Source organism: Lepus europaeus, chromosome 21 (assembly GCF_033115175.1).
Source record: "Lepus europaeus isolate LE1 chromosome 21, mLepTim1.pri, whole genome shotgun sequence".
NCBI classification, from domain to species: domain Eukaryota; kingdom Metazoa; phylum Chordata; class Mammalia; order Lagomorpha; family Leporidae; genus Lepus; species Lepus europaeus.
This window is the reverse complement of record NC_084847.1, coordinates 58,572,419-58,597,841: the sequence shown is the minus strand read 5'-3', so window position 1 is coordinate 58,597,841 and position 25,423 is coordinate 58,572,419. Positions and strand designations below refer to the sequence as shown.

General features: G+C 63.2%; 1 protein-coding gene across 1 annotated transcript in view; it reads right to left on the bottom strand.

Moving 5' to 3' along the window:
- Positions 1 to 25,423, bottom strand: part of CARD11 (caspase recruitment domain family member 11) — a 94,631-nt gene that overhangs the window by 4,689 nt on the left and 64,519 nt on the right. Inside the window, exons 6-21 of the mRNA XM_062180410.1 lie at positions 24,364 to 24,543; positions 22,197 to 22,349; positions 21,811 to 21,936; positions 20,648 to 20,845; positions 18,957 to 19,133; positions 11,875 to 11,926; positions 11,166 to 11,248; positions 9,893 to 9,993; positions 8,932 to 8,984; positions 7,264 to 7,396; positions 6,684 to 6,885; positions 5,640 to 5,766; positions 2,785 to 3,025; positions 2,181 to 2,277; positions 1,779 to 1,874; positions 44 to 179 (exon numbers count right to left, since the gene is read on the bottom strand). Coding sequence (XP_062036394.1) covers positions 44 to 179; positions 1,779 to 1,874; positions 2,181 to 2,277; positions 2,785 to 3,025; positions 5,640 to 5,766; positions 6,684 to 6,885; positions 7,264 to 7,396; positions 8,932 to 8,984; positions 9,893 to 9,993; positions 11,166 to 11,248; positions 11,875 to 11,926; positions 18,957 to 19,133; positions 20,648 to 20,845; positions 21,811 to 21,936; positions 22,197 to 22,349; positions 24,364 to 24,543 — 2,155 coding nt within the window. The remainder of the gene's footprint in view (positions 1 to 43; positions 180 to 1,778; positions 1,875 to 2,180; positions 2,278 to 2,784; positions 3,026 to 5,639; positions 5,767 to 6,683; positions 6,886 to 7,263; positions 7,397 to 8,931; positions 8,985 to 9,892; positions 9,994 to 11,165; positions 11,249 to 11,874; positions 11,927 to 18,956; positions 19,134 to 20,647; positions 20,846 to 21,810; positions 21,937 to 22,196; positions 22,350 to 24,363; positions 24,544 to 25,423) is intronic.

Here is a 25,423-nt window from a genome sequence, read left to right as displayed (position 1 = left end):
CGCCCAGTGGGGACAGGCGCATGTGACCAAGGCCAGCACGCACCTTCTGGCTTGTCCGTCAGCAGCTTGGTGGCGTCCAGCGAGGCGCGGGCCAGGCTGCCCAGGGGGCTCCCAGAGATGATGCGCACCCGCTCGTTGCTGTTCATGCGCTTGTACTTGTTCTCGGACCTGCTGACAAACTGCACAGACAGCGGCGTGAGGCTGGCCCTCTGCGCGAATCCCGGCTCTGCCCCGAGCCGCACACCCTGCCGAGGAGAGCAGGCCCCGGGCCCTCGGCACTGGCAGGAGCAGAGCGGACAGACGCCTGTGCTCACTGCCCTGAGCCGGCCCTCGCCTCGCTCGGGGCGCTGGGCTGACGAGCCCCAGCGGGCAGGTGCCTGGCGCCTTGGCCTCCCTTGCCCTGCACGCCTGCACCACGAAGCTCCTGCCAGAGCGGCGCCTGCTGCCGACTACAACTCAGAGCTGTATCATGGAAGGCAGAATGGCGCCTCCTTCTGCACCCAGGCTTGCGCCACGTCCCCAGGTGACCAGCGTCTCCACACCCCCTGATCCGTACGGAGGCAAGTGTGGGGCAGCCAGGGCCTGGCCGGGACTGGGCGTCATCGGCCACGTGCTCCGACTCTGGGAGACACGAGGTGTGACGCTGTGGCTGTGCCCTCGGTCCCGCCCTGGCCAGGCTTCTCTGCCACCTGTGTGGACCTGGCCTTAGGAGCACACTGCTGCCTTCCCTCGCCGTCTCCTCTCCAGCATCGGGCATCACACGTGCTCCACTGGGGTGTGCCAGTGTGGGGGCCGGCACTGGGGGCCCCTGCGTCCCCCATCCCAGGGCCCAGTGCAGGCCCCGCCTGTGCCTCTGCCCCAGCCCCCTGCTACTGTGCGCTCCTGGAGAGAGCAGCGATGGCCCAAGTACCCGAGTCCCCACCACCCACGTGGGAGACCAGCATGGAGCTGCGGGCTCCTGGCTCCGGCCCGGCCCGGCCCAGTCCTGGCTGTTGTGGGCGTTTGGGGGGTGAGCGAGGGGACGGAAGAGCTCTTAGAAACGAAATGAAAACAGAGATGCAGGAGCTAAGATTCTTCAGGTGCAGTTCCTGGAACCCAGGCAGCGTCTTCACCGCATGTCTGCCATTGCCCTACCGGAGACCCCTGGCTGCACAGACGGGACGCCCATCCCATCCCCACACCGAAGCAGAACCCGCGGGCGTGACGCCCAGCCCCACACCGAAGCAGAGCCCGTGGACTTCCCCTTCTCATGTCGGCTGTGGTGCCCCGGTGATGGGCACGGCTCCCGTTCCGATGCCACTCCCCGGGCTTGTTGGCCGCTCACAGGAAGCAGACACTAAGAGCCCTTCTGCACCCCGGCAGGCAGCACACGTCCTGCCACACAAGGCGCCCCGCATGGGGACCTGGGCAGGACCTCGACGGACACATCCGCACACACCCAGCAGCTGAACAACTTCCCGCTTTCCCTTTGGCTGCCAGGAAGCTCCATAGCTCAGCCGGGCCCAGACACGTGACGGTGTGGTTTTGTCTCCCGATGGAGCCCTGCTTCTGATTAACCACTAACAGCCCAGAAGTCTGACCGGTTACGACCACGCGTCTCCTCTGACCCCTCGAGGCAGCGGCACATGCCTCCTGCAGGCTCAGGGCCTGTCCGCCCAGCCGGCACTCGGGACAAACATACGTGCACACGTGGCGCCACAGGCGGGCACAGCTGTTCGCATGCCAGCTTCTCCCCTCCGTGGGCAGTGCCCGGGCAGCAGGCGCTCTGTGGGCCTTACCTGCAGGAGCTGGCCGAACAGGAAGCTTGCCCGTGAGAGGCGGGGGCTGACCCGGGGGTCGCTGGTGGACAGCAGCTCTTCGGGCTGCAGCGTGTTCTGGAAGGAGTGCACCAGTCAGCAGAGCTGCAGGAGCCAGAGCCCCGCGCACCTGCCTGTCTGCGGGCACGGATCAAGGCGTCAGCGCCGAGCAGCTGGGGGTGGCCAGGAGTCCCCAGGCCTGGGGAGGGCGACTGGCTCCAGTGGGGATGGGAGACGGACAAGCCGGGCCAGCAACCAGCACTCGGGCGCCAGCCTGCCTGAAGCCAGAGCATGAGGGGAGGGCTCCCCGTCGCTCCTCACCCCCGGTTCACACAGGGCTGTCGCGGGGCCGGGGCACGCCATGCAGCCGAGCTGCCGACCTACCCGGAGCGTCCTGAGGGTGTGGTGGCCGCCGTCCGCCTCCTCCCGGGCGCCGCGGTGCATCAGGCGCTGCAGCTTCACCAGGAGGAGCTGCTGGGCTCTGAGGGGCAAGAGGGGAGGCGCCTGAGGGGCTGCGATGGAGCCCCGGGGGCCGGGCAGGGGTGGGCGCGTGCCGGCAGCCATGCGGGCTGGCCCCGGGACGGCGAGGGCCCTCAGCTGCCTGTGTGTGCCTCCAGCGCTGCCGGCCCCATCGGTGAGTCTGGCCTGCCCGTGTTCACCCTGGTCTCGCCCGTGTCACGGCCTTGTTGTACAGATGCCCTCTGGACGCCTGGGCCGGTGCCTGCCCCTCTGCCTGGGCTCAGCTTCCTGCGTGTGCGTGTGCGTGTGCGTGTGCGACAGACACGGACTGCAAAGAACAGGCGACCAGCAGGCAGGAAAGGTGTGTGGTGGAGGGCCAAGCTGCGCTGGGCTGGAAGAGCTCAGTGAAGGGACAGAGCAGCATCCCGGGGGGCCTCACTGTCAGCCAGGCAGAGGCGCGGGCTCCTGTGCTGACGCGGCAGCGGCCCCAGGGCCGGGCAGCCTGGGCCCCTGTTGCTGCTGGCCTCACCGGCTGTAGCTGGGGATGGTGCCCGTGTCCAGGTCGTGGTCGGTGAACGGGTCGACGCGCGCACACAGCCACTCGTGCCTGTCCTGGTACATGGTGTCGCGCACATGCACGATGTCATCACACTTGAGGGACATGGAGCAGGCGTCCAGCTGGCTCGAGATGTTGAGGTTCAGGCGGATGTAGAAGGAGTCGCCGGACGTGATCAGGCCCTCCTCCATGTCCTTGAGCAGCCGTCGGTACCCTGCACAGGAAAGAGCCATTCCAAACGCCGGCCAGGCCCCTGCCGGCACAGGCTGCCAGCCGTGAGGGCACCTCCGAGCAAGCACATTTGCTCACCACCCCCTCGGGCAGCTGCCCGCACTGTCCACTGCTGAGCTCACAGACGGTGGAAAGGTTTCTTCCCTGGGGAACGGGTGGCTATGCCATTGACAAGCTTTCCTTTTTGCCCTGGCTGCCAGGAAGCTCCGAGCTGAGCTGCCACGACGCCCCCCCAGGCACTCCCGCCCCACCTCCCTGCCTTCTGCACGGCCAGCCCCCGTGCTTTGTCCACATGGAGGCTGAACTCGGAATACGGTGAATGGCACAGATTCTCCGGCCTTCGGCTCAGCGAACTTTCACGGATGTACGCTTGCGGGGCGCCATGGCGGAGTGCCTGCTGTCAATGCCTCCTCCTCCAGGGTGGCCCGTCCCTGGCCGCCACAGCCACAGGTGGGCTGTGTGACACCCCAGAGAGACAGGCCTGTCCAGGAGGGCCGTGCGTGACGCCGCAGTGTGCTGGTGGGCACCCCCTCTCCTGCTCTGGGCTACTGCGTGCCCCGGGTGCATAGCTTATGAACAGCTTGCAACGAGCGCTCTCTGCCTGCTCCCGAGAGGGCAGGGGCACAGCCTTCCCTCACTGCTCACCGAGGGCACAGCTAACCACACACAGCCAGCTCCGCTGTGGCTTCACACTCACAGGTTCAACCCAGGATTAAAAATGTCAGGGAAGGGGCTGGTGCTGTGGCATAGTGGGTAAAGTATCCCGTATGAATGCCAGATATGGGCTCCAGTTCGAATCCCAGCTGCTCCACTTCTGATCCAGCTCTCTGCTATGGCCTGGGAATGCAGAAGATGGCCCAAGTCCTTGGGCCCCTGCACCCACGTGGGAGACCTGGAGGAGGCTCCTGGCTTCAGATTGGCCCAGCTGCGGCTGTCTTGGCCATCTGGGGAGTGAAGCAGTGGATGGAAGACCTCTCTTTACCTCTCCTCCATGTAACTCTTAAATAAATAAATCTTAGTAAGGAAAACGTGCAAGCCTGGGCCTGTACTAACGCGTGGTCTCCCTCCTGTCGTTACTCCTGGCACCAACGCCGTGGCAGGTACCAGAGAAGGCTGGGGGGGGCACCTACGCCGTGGCAGGTACCAGAGAAGGCTGGGGGGGCACCTACGCCGTGGCAGGTACCAGAGAAGGCTGGGGGGGCACCTACGCCATGGCAGGTACCAGAGAAGGCGGGGGGGGGCACCTACGCCGTGGCAGGTACCAGAGAAGGCTGGGGGGGCACCTATACCGTGGCAGGTACCAGAGAAGGCTGGGGGGGGGGCACCTACGCCGTGGCAGGTACCAGAGAAGGCTGGGGGGGCTGGGGGAGGGCGCAGGTGAAGAACGTCATGCTAGGGCCTGTGCAGCTGTGGAGTCTGCTGTCCCGGGTGTCCGGGCGTCCGCGCCCCGTGGGCGGCGTCTCTCTGCAGTCTGTGTAGACGCCGCCGGATGGTTTCCGTGGGACACTGGGACCGCAGCCCACGCTGTGTTCCCCGACTTCAACACCACAGTCCTTTTGAGTGGATTTTTGCACATGCTTCGGAAGGAAGCCAGACAGGTGCTCGGAATACTCTGGACGCAGCAAGCTGGCCGTGACCGCACGGTCACAGGTCCCTCACACAGGCAGCACCCGCGTCACACAGGGGCAGATGGGCTCAGAGCCGGGCCGAGCCGCTCATCCACACACGCAGGGTCACGCCGGCCTGCGGGGGGCGCTCCCAGCTTCCCGCTGGTGCTTCGGGAGTCCAGCCTTTGCCCAGTGCACCCGACCCGCTCCAGCCCCCTAGCCGGGCTCACCCGAGATCCCCTCCACTAGCAAACTTTCTTTCCTGGGAACTCCCGAAGGCAGCGCTGTGCTGTGCAAGGCCGGGCGCTGCTCATCTTGCCCCTGGCGGCCCCGCTGCCCGGGGCACAGGGCCTCGTTCAGAGACTTCCTGCAGGGCGGGAGGGCCAGGCTCTGGGCCAGGGGCCGGGGTGCCATCCTCCATCTGTGCCCCAGCACAGCGGGGCAGTGCAGGGGGCGCACGCGGGCGGCACAGGGCAGTGGCTGTGTACGCTCTGCTGAAACATTCACGGGGCTGTGCTGAAAAGTCAGAGAACCACGCAGGAAAACCCAAGGGGAGGAGGACTCGGACCTGAGACGGGAAAGCAGAGCTCAGGGCCTGCTGCCCGCCGGAGGCCCTCTGAGAGGGGGGGGCTTTGATGATGAAAACCCTCTGGGGGCCACGGAGGGTGGGGGGCTGCGATGCGACTCAGCAGCCATGTTCGCCGCGAGGGCACCCTGCAACTGGGCTGGGAGCTAGAGGAAGGCAGCACACTTCACCCTTGGAGCTGGTGAGCCACGGCGTGGCCTGGGCTGCCGCCTCCAACGCTGCCCTTGTGGCTGGGGTGTGGTGTCCACCTGGCCCACCAGACAGCCCAGGACACCCTGGGGGAGTGGGGAGGTCTCATCCTTCCACTGAGCAGGGAGCAGGTAGAGACCTGGAGGGTGAGGTCACCTGTCCAGGGTCAGGGGCCGCCCTTGTGTGGAGCCAGTGCTGCAGGGCTCGGGCCTCACCTTCCTGGTTGACCTTGTAGTGCAGGGTGACGGGGCCGCTGCACCTCTGGATGGTCCAGTGAGCCTCCTCCTTTGTGCAAGAGTCCAAGGGCACGCTCTGCCTCTCGCCTCTGATGCAGCCTTCGAGCTGGGTACCAGAGACACATCGTTCCCCTCGGCTCCGCACCCAGGGAAGCCAGGAAGTGAGAGCTCTTCCTGGACAAAGGGGCAGCCCAGGGCTGCTGGGAGGGAAGAGAGCACCCCTCCCAGGGGGTATCCCTGCCTCCTGGCCACGCCCCTCCCAGGGGGTGTCCCTGCCTCCCGGCCACACCCCTCCCATGGGGTGCCCCTCCCAGGGGGTGCCCCTGCCTCCCAGCCACACCCCTCCCATGGGGTGCCCCTCCCAGGGGTGCCCCTGCCTCCCGGCTACTCCCCTCCCAGGGGTACCCCTGCCTCCCGGCCACGCCCCTCCCAGGGGGTGCCCCTACTTCCCGGTCACACCCCTCCCAGGGGGTGCCCCTTCAAGGGGGTGCCCCTGCCTCCCAGCCACACCCCTCCCAGGGGGTGCCCCTACTTCCCGGCCACGCCCCTCCCAGGGGGTGCCCCTGCCTCCCGGCCACGCCCCTCCCAGGGGGTGCCCCTACTTCCCGGTCACACCCCTCCCAGGGGGTGCCCATTCAAGGGGGTGCCCCTACCTCCCGGCCACTCCCCTCCCAGGGGGTGCCCCTACCTCCCGGCCATGCCCCTCCCAGGGGGTGCCCCTCCCAGGGGGTGCCCCTGCCTCCCAGCCACGCCCCTCCCAGGGGGTGCCCCTCCCAGGGGGTGCTCCTGCCTCCCAGCCACGCCCCTCCCAGGAGGTGCCCCTGCCTCCCAGCATGCTCTGGGAGCATGTTGTGTGTGCCATGTGCGCACAGGCTCTGGACACACAGGCAAGGGGCTGGGGACAGAAGGGCTCAGAGGTAGATAGCCCAGTGGCCCTCCACGTGGCTCTCTCTTCCTGGCGAGCCTTAGGGGTCCCCGTCAGAGCCCAGGGAGTAAGCTCCCAGCCCCCGGCCGGCCCCTCACCAGCAGCAGCTGGTGGCCTTCGTGCAGGCCCGCCTTCTCAGCCAGGGAGCCGGGCCTGACCGAGTGGATGAAGCTCCCGCGGGCATTGCCCCCCAGCAGGGTGAGCTGCGTGATGAGGTTGTCGCCGTTGAGTGTCGTGTGCTGCACCGAGGGCCCGGGGCCCCGCACGTGGCCCCCAGACGTGACCGAGGGGCGGAAGGGCCTGGGTCAGGAAAGATGGCGGCGTCAGGAGCGGCCGAGCCAGGAGGAAGCCCCACCCAGGACACGGTGTGTGTGGGGCCCCTGGGAACTGCACTCTGGGCCGCCTCCCTGGCCACGGGCAGTGAGCTCACAACCAACCCCCACTCCAGGAGACGTACGCGGAGCGGGCCGCCCTCCTGCTGCTGTGGCCGGGGAGCCACTGTCCAGGGTCTGGGCTGCCCATGGGCTTCACATGCCACGATGGGGCCCTGCCTCTGCCTCCACCCTGCGGGGCGCCCCGGGTCAGCCCATGTCTCGCCTGGCCAGCCAGGGCTCAGAGGCGGCGACCTCCGCCTCGGGCGTGCCGATTGCAGCAGGGACTCTGGGACAACCTCTGTACCTTTCTAGAGAGAACTTCCTGAACATGAGGTTGACCTGCTCCAGGTCATAGGCGTCCAGGCCCTCGGACTGGTGCGAGGAGGAGGAGGAGTGGATGGAGGGGGGTCCAAAGGAGCAGCGCTCGTGGCTGTCATCTACAAAGGAGCAGCACCGTCAGCAGCGGTGGGGGCTGGGGGAGCCCTGGGGACGGCGCCCACCCACCGTGAAGGCCGGGGCAGGCACTGGGGTGGCTGAACCCTTGCGTCTCTCTAACACAGCCAACCCCAGCCATCTGGGTTTTGAGACCGAGCGGAATGCAAGGCCTCGGTGAACAGTCCCCGGTGCCTCCTCTGACTTCCGCTCGGGGACTGCCGCAGGATGGGAGCTAGCCGGCAGAGCGGCGTGCAGGCCCCGCCTGTCTCCCCAGCCCGGCTGGACCCCGAGGCCCAGCCGTCCGCAGGCCCACGCCGGCTCGGTGCTGATAAGGCTTCTCAGTGAAGCTTTTCCCGATGCTGCAGACACCCTCTGGAAGGCTGCCCAGGGTTCTGCTCCCAGCCCCCCTCTCCAAAGCCCTTTTAGTTCTTGTCATCACCCTGCTCCTATAAGCTGCTCCCCCCTCACACTGCTTCCGATGGCCCCCAGTTAAGGACAGCCACCCATCGCTGGGGGCAGTGCTGGGGGAGAGAACAGCGGGGCTGGTGCCTCCTGGGGGCGGGGCTGCCGCTCCCTCTGCAGGCCGTGACCACGCCTCCTGTGTCCTCTTTGCTCCTGACTTGAAGTCACGGCCATCACTCCAGAGCCCCCACCCAGGCGAGGGCCTGGGGTGCGCGTCTGTATCCCAGGCACCAGCACTGGGCCTGGTGAGGCTGGCCGGGTTGAACTAGGCCTCCCAGCTCGTGAGGACTCCCGCTCTCTGCTCTCATTTCCAACCTTGTACCTGCCCTACTCCAGGCCGACGGGACGGCCTCGGGCCCCTGCGCTCCCTGCGCTCCCCATGGGGCCGGGGCCCCAGGGTCTGCCTCAGCCGCGATGCCCGCCCCTGGTGCCAGCCCCACCCGACGGCCCCTGCGCAGGACGCTCGGCAGCACACACGCGTTTGTCAGGGGCACTCCTGGTTGCTTGGCGTCTCTTGAGACTGCGCCCCTTCCTCTCGTGATGAAACTAACGGCAGCACTTCTGTGAGCAGCACCTGGGTCCGACTCCATGGGACCCAGTGGATGGGCTGGGCGTCTCCAGGCCTCGCTAAGAGACACAGGGACTCCTCTCTAGACACCCAGACCCCTGGGTGTGGCGCAGAGGCTCGCGTCCCGCACCCCAGGCCTGGACTGGGCGCCTGACTGAGCTCCTGTCTCCCTGCCAGGCAAACCCTGGAAGCAGTGGTCTGACGGCTCAGACCCACGCAGGAAATGTGGACTGAACTGCTGGCTCCCGGCTCTGGCCCCGGCTGGTGCGGGTACCTGGGGTGGAAGCACTCTGTCTGGCCCTTTGTATCTCTCAAATAAAAACAAAAGACGACCCAGGCCTGATTCTGCCCCCCCCCCCCCCCCCCCCCGCGGCTCTCCTCTGAGCACATTCCACACATGTCACCTGAGCAGCTACTATGTGCAAGCTTCCTCCTGGGCAGGCCCTGCTCTGACCAGACGGCCCGTGCGGCCACCGTTCCTGCGACACCTCGCAGACAGGTACGTACCGTCCAGGTCCAAGGCATCAAAGCCGCCACTCTCGTTGTCTTCTTCGACTGTGCTGCAAGACACGAGTGGGGGCAGGGGAGGACACTGCGTGACTGTGTGCAGGTGGGCGAGGGACGGACGTCCTGGCATGTTCTAGCTGAGAGGCCTCGCTTCTGAAGGGCATCGTGGGCAGGATGGTCAGCGGGTGGGGCCAGAGCGTGTAGGGTGAGGGCCAGGCGGCTGCTGAGCCCGTGTTCCTCAGCAGCGAGCAGGGGTCCCGACAGCCCTGCCCGCTCTGAAGGCCAGCGTGTGGCTGCACTGGGTGACAGGTACACAACAGCCCAGCGTTCTGGCGACAGGAACGGAGGGGCAAGGGTCCAGGGCGGCAGGTGCTCGCCGTCTACATGTGCCTCTCGCAGTGGGCATCAGGTGGAGGTGGCTTCCCGAAGACCCTGGAACCCCTCCGCACGCCGGCCAGAGGGAGCCGGCTGTTCAGGAAACCTGCTGGGCTGGGGATCCCACAGTTGGGCTCGAACACGGTGGGTCTCTCCTGCTGACCCTGCACCCACTCTCCAGAGCTGGCCAGGCAAAGTTGGGCTCCCCGGCACCCCCTGCTCTCAGGACTTCTGGGAGCCACTGACAATCTGACTCGGAACACCGATGCCAGGTGCACCTCGACCGGGGCCTTCCTGGCTACGGCACTAGCGTTCTGGCGGGGGGAGGTGGGGAAGATGTCCATGGGCCTCTCACATTTAGGCAGAGAAAGCCAAGTCCTGAGGCCATGGACCTAGGAACCCGGTTTCTGGGCTGCATGGAGCCAAGACACAGGCTTTGGCGTCTGACGCTCCTGAGGTGACCTAGGAAGGCCACTTCCGTGCTGGAGCCTCTGCGTCCTTGTGGGCACAATGGGTGCCACCCCCCCAGGTTGCTTCCAAGACTGATACAGAGCCGGGCGCGTGGGAGGGCAGCGGCCATCCCCACCTGCGATGCGGCGCATCTTCCTTGTAGCGCCTGACGATGGAGTCGTTTCCGGGGGGCTCCGCCGTGATGGACATGATGCTGCTCCGGCTGCGAGGGGGCTGCTGTAAACACATGTGCACGGGCGCCTTACGGGAGCCGGGCACGCACAGCCCACGCCTCCACAGTGTGGGCGTCCCACACACGGGGACCAAGGGTAACTCGGAGACAGGCACGCACAGCCCACGCCTCCACAGTGTGGGCGTCCCACACATGGGGACCAAGGGTAACTCGGAGCCGGGCACGCACAGCCCACACCTCCACAGTGTGGGTGTCCCACACGGGGACCAAGGGTAACTCGGAGCTGGGCACGCACAGCCCACGCCTCCACAGTGTGGGCGTCCCACACAGGGACCAAGGGTAACTTGGAGCTGGGCATGTACAGTCCACACCTCTGTGACATGTGTGTCACACACGGGGACCAAGGGTAACTCAGGTGGCAGCACGGAGGCAGCCGGCTGGTTCTCAGTGGCCACCTTGGCCGGGAGAAGGCTCGGGCTCAGCCTGGGGAGACGCAGCCGCAAGCTTGGAGCACATCTGCCCACACAGCTGCTCCCAGGGAGGGTGCCAGCAGGAACTGGCCCAGGCTCGGGACGACTGGGCAGAGCTCCAAGTCCCCAGGGCTGTGCCCGATGCAGGCACCTGCTCTGGACACAGCGGGCCTGGGGTGAGGTGGGGACCTCCCAAGACAGCACAGCCGCGGGTGGGTGGCCTCTGGCTTCTGTGAGGAAGAGCCCTGGGTTTTTTTGCCACGTGGAGCCATCAGTAGACAGGACTCATTCATTATCAAGGGCCTGGGCCTGGGCCTGCTGTTACGGCCTGGGGGCTGGGACCCTACCCTCTGCCAGGCCACAGCTGAGCAGTGTGGGATGCTGGGTCAGGGGAGGGGTCCTGGGCCTCGGCTCTGCAGTGTGCCCATGGCTCCAGCTGCCCGGGCTGAGGAGCTGTGGCAGAGTTTGCAGCAGCCCCTCGGAGGCCCATCTCCTCCTCCCACCATGTGTACACACATACACTGTGTTAAATTGGGAGAGGGGGCGGAGAAGAGGTGTGAACACCCATGAGGCCAGGGAAAGCTTTCAGCAAGGCCGAGTGCAGGCTGCAGCCCCGGGCTGAAAGTGCTGCCGCTCACAGGCCTGGCTCGGGAGGAGCCCTATGGGTCCCAGCCTGGTGGGGCTCGCTGGTGGCTCTGGGGCAAGGCCCCAGGTCGGGGGGCCGGGAGGGGGCCACGGCAGCTTACCATCTTGGAGAAGGAGCTGGTGACGGGCAGAGAGCGCGAGGAGCTGGGGCTGACATCGGCGCCGTCCTCCTCGAGCCCCTTGGCTACCCCAGACCCGGCAGGGAGCCAGCGCAGGGCCGGGGAGGGTCCGAGGTTGGAGGGAGAGAGAGAGAGAGGCAGGGAAAGGAAGTGAGAGCACAGGGCTTCTCTGTCCCACTGGGTCCCAGCCCCCTTCTAACACGCGTGGGGATGAGGGTCCCTTTTCCAGGCCCAGCGTCAACACATTCTTCTCCTATCTCCTCTAAGCACTCCCTCCCTTGGCCCTGCCTCAGTGCGTGGGCTCTGGGGGTGTCTTCCCACACCTAGCAGGTGCCTGATTCACCTGGACGAATCCTGAGGAGAGAGGACAGTGCCTGGGAGAATGAGGGGCTTAGGATGAATGGGCTTTGGCCCGTGGCCATGTGCCCAAAGCAGCCCTAGGATGAGGGTCAAGGTCCCACCGGCTGATCAGCTATGAGGCAAAGGGCATGCTCCAGCGGCAGAGACCCATGGGCAGGGCCGGGGCGGGGGGTGGGGAGCCACAGAGGTGATGTCCCTATCTGGACCCCGAGGCCTGGCCCAGGTTTCCCGTGCAGCGTGGTGGTCGCTGCGGTGGGTAGGGAAAGCAGACGGGCTGCGAGAGGCAGAGAGACACACGACACAGGTGAGAGGGGGCCGGGCTCTGGCTCACCTTGAAAATCCGACGTGTGCTTCATGCTGATGGGGGATTTGGCTCTCTGCAGCTGAAAGAGGGGAGAGAACCCGACAGAGCACACAGTCAGGTGAGGCCCGCGATGCATCACAGAGCTGAACACGAGCCCAGCAGGCCCTCGTCCTGTGGCCGCCTGGGCTGGCACACACACACGGCTGTGCCAGCGCCCCTGGCAAGACGAGACACAGCAGCCCCCGGGCCTGCATCAGGCAGCTGTGGGGCACACAAGCCACGGCGGCAGGGAGCTGCAGGGGCCGAGGGGAGCTGCGTGTGCCGCAGGGGGTGAGTGGGGCCACGTGTGCCATGGGGGTACGGGAAAGCAGGCTCTGAGGTGACGGCCTCACCCCGGGAGGTGGGGGGAAGGCAGAGGCCTGGCAGGCCCTGACGAGACAGCCTCATGCATTCCGCTCCCTCACGTGTTCACCACCTGTGGCCTGCTCAAGACACGGAGCCACGCGACAGGCAGAGGACGGCGCCCGACAGGCGTGTGACACTGGCACAACAGGCACTGTGTGACCAGGTAAGGGAACAGCCGAATCTGGAAGGGATGCTGATCTCCTCCTGGCCTCAGCTGTGACTGTGTTTACTGGATGGAAGGACCCTTATGGGGGAGAGGGACAAGAAACTAGGCCTGGGCAGATATCAGGGGCTTCTTAAGAGGTTAGATGTTCCCCAGAGTCCAGCGGGCAGGACGTTCTCTGGGAAGGAAAAGTCAATCCCCTTCAGAGAACCTCTAGGCATGCCCAGAGCAGAGCTGCCACTCTCCTCAGCACTCTCCTCAGCACTCTCCTCAGCACGTTCCCTCAGCACTCTCCTCGGCACGTTCCCTCAGCACTCTCCTCAGCACGTTCCCTCAGCACTCTCCTCAGCATTCTCCTCAGCACTCTCCTCAGCACTCTCCCTCAGCACTCTCCGATATGCTAATTGTCCCTCCGAACCAGCCAATCCCGTGTTGCCACTGCATCCCATATGCTAATGGTCCCTCTGAACTGACCAATCCTATGCATGCGCATTAGGAATATGCTAATTCGTTGCCTATATAACCTGTGTGAAACTGCCGCTCAGGGCTCCTCACTGCCTGAGGTGGGGGCCCGTTTGCGCAAACGTACAATAAAAACCTCGTGCTTTTTGCATCAACTGGTCTGGAGTCTGGATCTTTGGGCGTCCTCCCGAGCAAGTGGGCATCTCTGCAACTGAGAGGTCCAACATTTGGCGCCCAACGTGGGGCTTGAAGTCGCCCTCAGACCCATTCTCTGCAGGACCAGTTGGAGGTATAATTAAGTGTTTTCTGTCTGTTGTTTTTTGTCTTGAGTATTCTGACTGGATTCTGACTGAAGTATTCTGACTGGCCAGTATCTGACCTGACTCTGTGGGACCAGTGGGGGAGGCAGGCGTGCCCAGCAACCCCTGGCCCGTTCCCCGGAGGACGCTCCGGGATGAGAGGGGAAACCCTCGGTCTGTTCCCCCGGAAGACGCACCGGGGTGGTCTGGAGGTGGGTCGGAGACCAAGTCTCCCTCCTTCCCGGGGAGGGCTGGTCAGGCAGCCGCTCCCAAAAATAGCGCAATAGCGTTCGATTTGTCCTAGCCATGTGTTTTGTCTTGCTTACTGTATATGTCTGTGCATTGGCTGTTCTTTTTGTTTGGGCTAAAATCCTTGCACACATGGGTCAACAAATAACCACCCCTTTAAGTCTCACTCTAGATCACTGGAAGGACGTTCGAGAACGCGCGCGCCACCTCTCAGTGGAGGTTAAAAGGAAACAATGGGCAAAATTCTGTTCCTCAGAGTGGCCGGCCTTCGAGGTCGGCTGGACAAGGAACGGCACTTTTAACCTTGATATTATTTTACAGATTAAGGAACGAGTCTTTCAGCCAGGATCCGATGGACACCCTGATCAGGTGCCCTACATTACCACGTGGGAGGATCTTTCACGTAACCCCCCTCCCTGGATAGAACCCTTCTCCTTCCCGACGGAGCCCATACGTACCCCGATACCCCCTCCTCCTATCCCGGTTGTGCCAACCTCCTCCCTATACCCTCTGAAGGAGATTCGAGATCCAAAACCTGACAAGCCACCGGTTCTTCCGGCTGATCAGGACTTTCTGCTCTTTGACTCTCCCCCACCCTATCTTCCCAGCCAGCCTGCTCCCCCGCAGGAACCCCCACAACAACCAGAGCGGGATGTGCAACCTTCTGCACCATCCCCTGATTCCACGAGGGCAGGGGAAGAAGTCTCAGCGCCTTCCCCGCCCTCCAGCTGCCTGCGCCTCCGTCGGGGGCAGGCAGGGGGCTCGGGAAGCGTCTGGACTTCGCAGGCTTTTCCTCTTCGCTCGGTGGCTGGCCAGATGCAGTACTGGCCATTTTCTGCTTCCGATCTTTACAATTGGAAAACCCATAACCCCTCTTTCTCTCAGGACCCCCAGGCTCTGACTGGGCTGATCGAGTCAATTTTATTGACTCATCAGCCCACCTGGGATGATTGTCAGCAGCTTCTGCCGACCCTCCTCACTACTGAGGAAAAGCAGCGCGACTACCTTGAGGCACGGAAAAACGTCCCTGGAGCAGATGGCCGACCGACCCTACTGCCAAACGAAATCGAGGAGGCGTTTCCCTCAACCCGTCCTGATTGGGACTACACCACCGTTGCTGGTAGGGAGCGACTTCGTCTTTACCGCCAGATTCTCCTTGCGGGTCTCAGAGGGGCTGGAAAGCGCCCCACCAATTTGGCCAAGGTACGTGCAGTAGTACAGGGGGCTGAGGAAACGCCGGCAGGCTTCCTAGAAAGATTAATGGAAGCCTACCGTATGTACACCCCGTTTGACCCCCTGGCAGAGGACCGGCAGGGAGATGTAATCATGTCCTTTATAGGACAGTCAGCGCCGGACATCCGCAATAAATTGCAGCGGCTAGAGGGGCTTCAGGGGTATACTATACAAGATTTAATGAAGGAGGCAGAAAAGATTTACAACAAAAGGGAGACCCGAGAGGAGAAGGAGGAAAGGATCCGCAAGGAGCAGGAGGAAAGGGAAGACAAAAGAGACAAAAGACGTAATCGAGAGCTTAGTAGAATTTTGGCCACCGTAGTGCAGGATACAGAAAGGAGTAGACCAGGACAGAATAGGGACTTGGGAGACAAACGAAAGCCTCGGGTGGAAAGAGATCAATGTGCCTATTGTAAAGAAAGAGGACACTGGGTCAAAGACTGCCCGAAGAAAACACAGGGACCAAAGAAGAGACCAGTTCCAATCCTGTCCCTGGAAGAAGACGACTAGGTGAGTCAGGGCCAGGAGCCCCCCCCTGAGCCCAGGATAACCCTTGAAGTGGGGGGCAGACCGGTAACCTTCCTGATTGACACGGGAGCCCAGCACTCGGTACTGACTTCAGAAAAAGGGCCTTTAAGCTCCAAGACTTCCTGGGTTCAGGGGGCAACTGGAGGGAAGTTATATCGCTGGACTGCCCCTACCCCCTCCTGGGCAGGGACCTACTCTCGAAGGTAGGAGCCCAAATTCACTTCCATGAGAAAGGAGCTACCATCACAGACTCAGGAGGGCGGCCCCTCCAGGTATTAACACTACGCTTGGAGGACGAACACCGATTATTCGAGAGGCCCTCGTCCACCATGGCTCCCATGGACCCCAAGTGGCTCACAGATTTTCCTCAGGCCTGGGCAGAGACTGCGGGAATAGGGCTGGCCGTCATCATAGATCTGAAGCCCACGGCCATTCCCGTGTCAGTTCGTCAATATCCGATGGGCAAGGAAGCTAAGGAAGGTATCCGGCCACATATCCAGAGACTGTTACACCTAGGCATTTTAAAACCTTGTCGTTCACCTTGGAACACCCCCCTACTACCAGTAAAGAAGCCTGGTACGGGTGACTACCGCCCGGTACAGGACTTGCGGGAGGTTAATAGGAGAACGGAGGATATGCATCCCACAGTGCCCAACCCCTACAATCTGCTAAGTACCTTGCCTCCGACCCACGTATGGTACACTGTGTTAGATCTAAAAGATGCATTCTTTTGTTTAAGACTGAGCCCTCAGAGCCAATCCATCTTTGCTTTTGAGTGGAAAGACCCAGAGACCGGGTTTTCAGGACAACTCACCTGGACAAGGTTGCCCCAAGGATTTAAAAACTCGCCTACCTTGTTTGACGAAGCTCTGCACCTAGATTTGGCCGACTTCCGAGTTAACCATCCGGACCTGGTCCTCCTGCAATATGTGGACGACCTCCTCCTTGCCGCTGAAACTGAGCAGGACTGCCTAAAAGGTACCGGGGCCCTGCTACAGAGACTGGGGGAATTGGGCTATCGAGCCTCCGCGAAAAAAGCCCAAATATGTCAGAAACAGGTGGCCTACCTAGGCTACCTCCTAGAAGGAGGGCAACGGTGGCTGACAGAGAGCCGAAAAAGGGTGGTTGCTCTAATTCCACCCCCCACCGATGCCAGAAAGATGCGGGAATTCCTCGGGAGTGCGGGATTCTGCCGCCTTTGGATTCCTGGGTTTGCGGAGCTGGCAGCCCCATTGTACCCCCTCACGAAGTCCAATGCTCCCTTTCAATGGAGAGAAGAGCAACAGCGGGCGTTTGACAACATAAAAAAGGCCCTATTGTCAGCCCCAGCCCTGAGCCTCCCTGATATGACCAAGCCCTTCACATTATACGTGGATGAGAATAAGGGAGTGGCGAAGGGAGTGCTAACACAAATGCTTGGACCCTGGAAAAAGCCGGTGGCATACTTTTCAAAAAAGCTAGACAATGTAGCGGCCGGCTGGCCTCCGTGCCTCCGCATGATAGCGGCCGTGGCAGTTCTGGTGAAAGACTCGGATAAATTGACTCTAGGCCAACCTCTCACCATAGTGGCACCTCATGCTGTGGAGACAGTTATCCGCCAGCCACCAGATCGGTGGCTCTCAAATGCTCGGATAACTCATTACCAGACTATGTTATTAAACTCAGAGCGGGTCCGGTTTGGGACTGCCACCTCTTTAAACCCGGCCACCCTGCTCCCGGAACTGGGGCCCCAGGCCCAGGTAATCCATAACTGTCATTAAATCCTGGCTGAGGCCCACGGCACCCGAAAAGACCTAACCGACCAGCCTCTGCCGGATGCCGAAATGACCTGGTTCACGGATGGGAGCAGCTTTCTACAGAACGTTTTTGTAGACACCTTCTCCGGATGGACTGAGGCATTCCCCACAAAACGGGAAACCGCCCAGGTGGTCGTCAAGAAGATCATAGAGGAGATCTTCCCCCGGTTCGGCTTGCCTAAGGTAATCGGGTCCGACAATGGCCCAGCGTTTGTCTCCCAGGTAAGTCAGTTGGTGGCCAAAGCATTAGGCATAAATTGGAAATTGCACTGTGCCTATAGACCCCAAAGTTCAGGACAGGTAGAAAGAATGAACAGAATAATTAAAGAGACCTTGACCAAATTAGCGTTGGAGACTGGTGTTAAAGACTGGGTCCAACTCCTCCCTATGGTGTTGTTCCGGGTCCGAAACACGCCCTCTCATTGCGGGCTGACACCATACGAAATCCTTTATGGAGGGCCCCCACCAGTAGCAGGCTTGCTTGACCTTGCCAGTGACTCTGTTGCCGATGCCCCTAAGTTACAGGCCCGGTTGAGAGCACTCCAGATCATCCAGAACCAGGTCTGGAAACCTCTTGCAGCAGCCTACCAACCCAAGACGACAACCATTCCACATCCTTTCCAAATCGGTGATGCTGTGTATGTCCGAAGGCACCAATCTAAGACTCTAGAGCCCCGGTGGAAAGGCCCCTTCACTGTGCTGTTGACAACTCCCACCGCTCTCAAGGTCGACGGAATCGCTGCTTGGGTCCACGCCTCACACGTGAAGCGAGCACCACCTCCCCAGGGCCCCGAGGATCCGGACAGACCAGCCAAATGGAAGCTCCAGCGCACTCAGAACCCACTCAAGCTAAGACTTTCAAAAACTGTTTAATATTTGTGATGTTCCTGGCCTTTCCCCATTGTTTTTCCAATCCCCATGCTCCACAATTGTTAACGTGGAACCCAACCCAGTCCAGCAAGAACAGAGTTCCCTCCCTCCAGTGAGGCAGGCTCTCCCCAGGCCGGTCCAATAGATTTTAGGATTAAAATCTTTGCAAAAAGAAAAGGAGGGAATGAAGGACCCTTATGGGGGAGAGGGACAAGAAACTAGGCCTGGGCAGATATCAGGGGCTTCTTAAGAGGTTAGATGTTCCCCAGAGTCCAGCGGGCAGGACGTTCTCTGGGAAGGAAAAGTCAATCCCCTTCAGAGAACCTCTAGGCATGCCCAGAGCAGAGCTGCCACTCTCCTCAGCACTCTCCTCAGCACTCTCCTCAGCACGTTCCCTCAGCACTCTCCTCGGCACGTTCCCTCAGCACTCTCCTCAGCACGTTCCCTCAGCACTCTCCTCAGCATTCTCCTCAGCACTCTCCTCAGCACTCTCCCTCAGCACTCTCCGATATGCTAATTGTCCCTCCGAACCAGCCAATCCCGTGTTGCCACTGCATCCCATATGCTAATGGTCCCTCTGAACTGACCAATCCTATGCATGCGCATTAGGAATATGCTAATTCGTTGCCTATATAACCTGTGTGAAACTGCCGCTCAGGGCTCCTCACTGCCTGAGGTGGGGGCCCGTTTGCGCAAACGTACAATAAAAACCTCGTGCTTTTTGCATCAACTGGTCTGGAGTCTGGATCTTTGGGCGTCCTCCCGAGCAAGTGGGCATCTCTGCAACTGAGAGGTCCAACACTGTGGCCTGCTCAAGACACGGAGCCACGCGACAGGCAGAGGACGGCGCCCGACAGGCGTGTGACACTGGCACAACAGGCACTGTGTGACCAGGTAAGGGAACAGCCGAATCTGGAAGGGATGCTGATCTCCTCCTGGCCTCAGCTGTGACTGTGTTTACTGGATGGGGGCATCAGGGTCTCAAGCGTGTGAAGAGGGGCGGCTGGGAGGGTTTCTGCGTGCAGGGCTGCCTTCCGCTGAGTGGTGCCTGGCCCCAAGGCCACGGCCGTGGGGGCTGCAGTGCCGCCCTGTGCACCCTGGTACCTGGATGCCCTTCAGGTTCATCCTGCGCCGGGGCGGGTGGTAGGGCAGGAAGTACTTGCTGTCTTCGGGCGACTCCTCCGAGGTGGAGGAGTCGTCAGCCTCTTGGCCGTTGGTCCTGGGGCCAGCGTCCCCAAAGTTCTGGGAGATGATGGTGGCTGGCAGGTTCCTGGGCAGACTCTGGGGACAGAGACACGGGAGCTGGATGAGCGAGCAGCAGCCGCCAGGTCGGCCCCAGGGGCTTGTAGGGCCCCTGACTCCGCCACACACACCTCACTGCAGCTCCGCAGTGCCCTCCCTGTAGGCCTCCTGCCCCACCCCGTTCCGAGCCGGCCCAGGTGACAACACCCAGGGGCTCCCCTTCCTGTAGATGCACCACCAGTGCAGGCCCAGCCGCTAGTGCCGTGCCCGCAGCAGAAACACAGGAAGCACTGTAGTGCGGCTGAACGAGGACCAGGAGCAGGCGCCGCGGGAGCCCCGCACGTTCCCTTCCGGCCCAGGGCTGCAGCAAAGGTCTCCAGCCTGCACCCACCCCAGCTGCCCGTCGCGGCTGCCAGCCGCCAGCCTGCTGCGGAAGACCCCCGGGCAGTGCCAGGCCGCCGCCTGAGTGTTGTGCACAGATTGAGCCGACGCTAACGGGGTCTGCCCTGTGCCTGGCGCCATGCGGGGAGTCGGGAACCGAGCTCATGTGCGATCACAGACCACATAACATCCTAGGGGGTGGGAAGAGCCTATGGCACAGGCTCAGGTTTCTACTATGGAGACCAGTGAGGGCCTCCCTGAGGGAGCGTGAGGGGGAGACATGGCCAGGGGAAGTCGGGAGAACATTTGAGGTGGAGAGCCCTCCTGCTGGGAGTGCTGGGCCTCCTGCCTGGGCTCCCGTGGCTGCCTGCGACTTGGGCTCCCAGCCCTGTGTGGCCACACCACGGCCCCATATTTGCTGCTGCTGCTACGTGCTGAGCTGGACCCTCAGCAGGTGCCTCGGCGGCTGGGATGTGAGGAGCAGTCAGAGCCGGGCACCTGCCTCGCAGGACAGGCCTGCAGGTCAAGTGTGCACTACACGCACAAATGAGGCACCTGTGGGGCCCACGGATCCCACGACTGCAGCATCGTTTACTGCTGTGGTCTGGTCCTCTGCAAGTTCACCTGTGGGACACTCCATCCCAAACCTGTCATCAATCTCTAGTCTTTGAGGGCGGGGCCTCGGCAGGTGCACAGGGTTAGGTGAGCTCCAGGAGCACGGGGCCCCCAACACGGCATCAGCGGTTTTCTCAGAAGAGGAAGAGAGGCCCACACTGGCAGCGGCATGCTGGCTCTGACCCGCCGTGGGGGCCCTGCCACGTGGGATACAAGGCCACACCAGACACTAGCACCCTGATACACAACCGCACCAGACACAGCTCTGGGGTGGTCTGCTGCAGCAGAGAATGGACCAGGACGGCCACCCTGAGGGCGCCTTCGTCCACCCCAAGGCCCAGCAGCTGCAGCGAGAGAAGGGAAGGGGCCCAGCGGGTGGCCACCCTGGCTGTGGCCGGCCGGCAGCCGCGAGGTCAGCAGAAGGCCCTGTGAGGGCGTGGCTGGGGCAGGTCTCGCCCTGTGTCCTCTGACGTCAAAAGGAGCGCTTCCTACTCCTCGCCGTGCAGACACTCGCGGCGGGCTCAGGAGGCAGGCTGCGCGGCCCGGCGCAGGCGCACCTGGTCGAGGCTGCCACTGTCCTTGGAGAGGCGCCGGAGCTTGCTCTCCAGGTTCACGATGCAGGCTTCCCGCCGCACCATCTCGATCCGCATCTCGTCGTTCTTCTCCTCCAGCTCGCGGATCTGCTTCCTGTACTTGTCCTTTTCTATTAAGCACTGCGAGTACTGGGTCTGGGCTTCGTCGCGGGAGTGGAAGGCCTGTCGGGGAGAGGCAGAGCCAGGCCTGCTTGGGGCTCCCCCGACTAAGCCCAACGCCCAGGATGCGGGAACGGACGGCCTGTCGGGGAGAGGCGGGGCCAGGCCTGCTTGGGGCTCCCCCGACCAAGCCCAACGCCCAGGATGCGGGAACGGACGGCCTGTCGGGGAGAGGCGGGGCCAGGCCTGCTTGGGGCTCCCCCAGCCAAGCCCAATGCCCAGGATGCGTGAACGGACGGCCTGTCGGGGAGAGGCAGGGCCAGGCCTGCTTGGGGCTCCCCCAGCCAAGCCCAACGCCCAGGGTGCCCCACTGCCTCCCACTCTGCTGTCTGCCTCAGAGGGTGCCGTCATGCCTGCCTGCCTGCCTGCGTCGGTGCTCCCCCAGGGCAGCCTGGCAGCCCGGGCTCCCTGCCAGCAGCGTGTGAAGAGCTCCGATGCGGGGCAGGCATCAAGACGCTGGGCTGGGACACCTGCAGCCCCTCGGGAAAGCTGCGTTCCAGTCCTGGCTTCACTTCCTGTCCTGCCTGCCTGCTAATGCGTGTTCTGGGGGGCAGCAGAGGATGGCTCCAGTGACTAGGCCCCACCCCAGCGTGGGAGACCCGGATGGAGCTGCCGGCTCCTGGCTTCAGCCTGGCCCAACTGGCCTATCGCAGGCACACGGGGAGTGAACCACAGGAGCTCAGCCTGTCTGCCTGCCTCTTACACAGAGCCTTGATTCAGTGGGGGGTAGTGCTACTGTGCTTACACGCGGGCACCGAGGCGGCAAGGGACAGCTCACAGGTGGGCACACGCCTCTGCCTCGTGAGTGCCGGGCTGGGATCTCAACTGTCTGTCTCGCCCGTGGACCTGGCCTGGCGGGACCGTGCTCTGCTACGGGAGACATGAGCTGCCGGAGCCCAGCGTGGGCTCCCATGGACTCGCACGTGGCGGACACAGGCCGTGGACCCCCGCGTGGCCATGCTGGCTACCTGGTCCCGCTCCCGCTCCACCTCGTCCAGCTGCAGCATGACCGTGCTCATGCGGTGCTTGTACATTTCGCAGTCCTTCCCCAGGGTCGAGCACTTGAGCTCCAGGTCCTCCCTCTCCTCCAGGTACTGCGAGCGACAGGGAGGCAGCAGGGCCACGCGTCAGGCCAGCCGGCTTCTGCCTCCCGAGCCTTCCCACTGCCGGCTGGCTGCAACGGCTTAGCCCCACGCCGGCATGGCCGGGACGTGGCCTGACGGGAAGGGACATGGAGCCGAGGCGGCCAGCTGAGGCCTGTTGCGGGCCAACACCAGGAGTAAGGGCGAAGGCGCGGGATGGCGGTAGCGTCAGACCTGGCCCCAGGCCCAGAGGTGGGGGTCCGGGCTCCCACCTTGTCCCGCAGCTCCTCTGCCTGCCGGACCTCCTCCTGCAGGTTGTAGATCTTGTTGACGAGCTCCTGCCGGTCCTCCAGGGCCTCCTTCCGGTCGTGCTCCAAGATGTCCAGGATGGCCTTGTCCGAGTCTGGCAGGCTGCGCTTCCCGGCCTGGGCGGGTGCGGAGGGGGGCTTAGGCTGCGGGCGGGGGAGCAAGCTGCACCCAGAAGAGTCAGTGACAGAGACAGGGCTGGGGCTGGCAAAGCTAGGTGAGAAGAGCCAGCTCTCATCTCTAAGCAGCTTATCGCTGAAGAAGTTTATCACCTGTACGAGGCAGGAGACCCGGAGTCGGCCGGGCCCATTGTCTGCCGCAGCTCTTATCAGAGCCCAGAGAGGAGCGGCTGCGCCTCAGAGCACACACAGGGACGACAAAGGGAAGGCTGATCTGCTTCCAGAAAGAGCCATCAATCGGCTCCATTAAAGCAGGCTGGCTCGTGGGAGAGCTCTGCGGGCGGGGTGATCAGCAGGTGTGGGAAGCTGACGCGCTCTCCCTGCAGAGACGTGCTCTGGGATCTCAGCCCTGGCCCCGCACACCGGGCTGCGGTGACACAGGCCGGGGCGGCGGGGTGGGACTGCAGAGGTCAGGGACGGTCCTGCAAGTGCCCACTCGTGCAACGTCACGGCGCTGACAGGCGGTGGGCTGGTGTACACAGGCAGTCACGCTGTCTGCAAGCACAGGCTCTGGGACTCACACCAAGCAGGCAGGTGTGTCTGCACTGCTCTACCCGATCCCCATGCTCACACTCGCCTCTGCCCACACACTGTTCTAGGCCCTCACCTGTACACAGGGCTACAGCCCCGCCCTCACCTGTGTGATGGATGTGGCCCCACCCTCACCTGTGCACAGGGCTACAGCCCCGCCCTCACCTGTGTGATGGATGTGGCCCCGCCCTCACCTGTGCACAGGGCTACAGCCCCGCCCTCACCTGTGCACAGGGCTACAGCCCCGCCCTCACATGTGTGATAGACACGGCCCCGCCCTCACCTGTGCACAGGGCTACAGCCCCACCCTCACATGTGTGATGGACACGGCCCCGCCCTCACCTGTGCACAGGGCTACAGCCCCGCCCTCACATGTGTGATAGACACGGCCCCGCCCTCACCTGTGCACAGGGCTACAGCCCCACCCTCACCTGTGTGATAGACACGGCCCCGCCCTCACCTGGATGATGGACACGGCTCCGCCCTCACCTGTGTGATGGACTGTGGCCCGCCCTCACCTGTGCACAGGGCTACAGCCCCGCCCTCACCTGGATGATGGACACGGCCCGCCCTCACCTGGATGATGGACACAGCCCCAGCCTCACCTGGATGATAGACACGGCCCGCCCTCACCTGGATGATGGACACGGCCCCGCCCTCACCTGTGTGATGGACTGCGGCCCGCCCTCACCTGTACACAGGGCTACAACCCTGCCCTCACCTGGATGATGGACACGGCCCGCCCTCACCTGGATGATGGACATGGCCTGCCCTCACCTGGATGATGGACGCGGCCCCGCCCTCACCTGTGTGATGGACTGCGGCCCCGCCCTCACCTGGATGATGGACGCGGCCCCGCCCTCACCTGTGTGATGGACTGCGGCCTGCCCTCACCTGTGCGATGGACTGCGGCCCGCCCTCACCTGTACACAGGGCTACAGCCCTGCCCTCACCTGTGTGATGGACACAATCCCGCCCTCACCTGGATGATGGACGCGGCCCCGCTCTCACCTGGATGATGGATGCAGCCCCAGCCCCAGCCCCGCCCTCACCTGGATGATGGACATGGCCCCGCCCTCACCTGTGTGATGGACGCGGCCCCGCCCTCACCTGGATGATGGACACAATCCCGCCCTCACCTGGATAATGAAGCCCCATCCCCGCCCTCACCTGGATGATGGACTGTAGCCCCGCCCTCATCTGGATGATGGATGCAGCCCCAGCCCCGCCCTCACCTGGATGATGGACTCAGCCCCAGCCCCACCCTCACCTGTGTGATGAACACGGCCCCGCCCTTACTTGGATGATGGACAGCCCCAGCCCCACCCTCACCTGTGTGATGGATGCAGCCCGCCCTCACCTGTGTGATGGACGCAGCTCCAGCCCCGCCCTCACCTGTGTGATGAACACGGCCCGCCCTCACCTGGATGATGGACTGCAGCTCCTGGATCTTGGTCTTCAGCATCTCGTTCTCCCGCTCCAGCTCCAGCACCTGTTCCTTCTTGGGCCGACTCTCGATGTCATTCTTGAGCTTCAGCGACTGGTTTCTCTCCAGTTTGCACTCCTCCTCCATCTTGTTCAGCCGATGCTTCAGCTGATCGATCTGAAACCCCCAAGCACGTGGGAGGGCGATGAGGTGGGCAGCGCTGCCCGGATCCTGCCAGGGGCCCAGCACCGCCCGTGTGGTGGTGGCTGTGGGGTCTCCCAGAGACCCTGTCCAGGAAAACAAACCGCACCTCACTCTGACACAGCTCTCGACCGTAACTTAGGACGGCTCTGAAGGGCTACCTGTCTCAGAACCTCCTCCCAGTAACTCGTGGGGTGGACAGGCCATGGGACATTGCTGTGACCCCTCTCGGAGCCCTGAGGAACCCTGGGGCTACCAGAAAAATGAAGAGGAGGCTGGGAAGCCGGGGTCCAGGTGGCCTCCCCGCTGCTCCCTGTGCTGGTCTCCTGGGTTCCGCACAAGATTTTATCTGAGCAAATAGCATTGCCACAAAAGACAAACAAGACCAAAGAACGGCTTGCGATCCACTGGGCTCTAAGTTTGCGGGCTCTCTGAAATTTAGCACCCAGAAGAGCGGCTTCCTGGGGCACGGAGCCTGCCCCCCAAGTTAGCATCAGGCCCTGGGAGCTGTGGAGGACCTGCTGGCCTCCTGTGACTGAGCCCGGCTGCTGCTCCACACCACGTGGCCTTCGTCAAACTGCCCACCCATGGAAACAGGGCTCGAGGGCTGCACGCCAGGGGGCACCAAGGCAGTGGGGTATTTCTGTAAGCGAGGCTCGTGGAGGGGACGGCTCTTGCTTTGGCAAGAGGTGGTGGTGTTAGAAAGGAAAGGCCTGCTGCTGCACCACCGTGGCATGGGCCACGGAAGACAAGGGCATGCTGGGAAGCAGCCCGAGCTGAGAAACGAGGGGCATGGGCGCCGGCGCCAAGGTGCAGGAGGTTAATCCTCCCCTGTGGTGCTGGCACCCCATAGGGG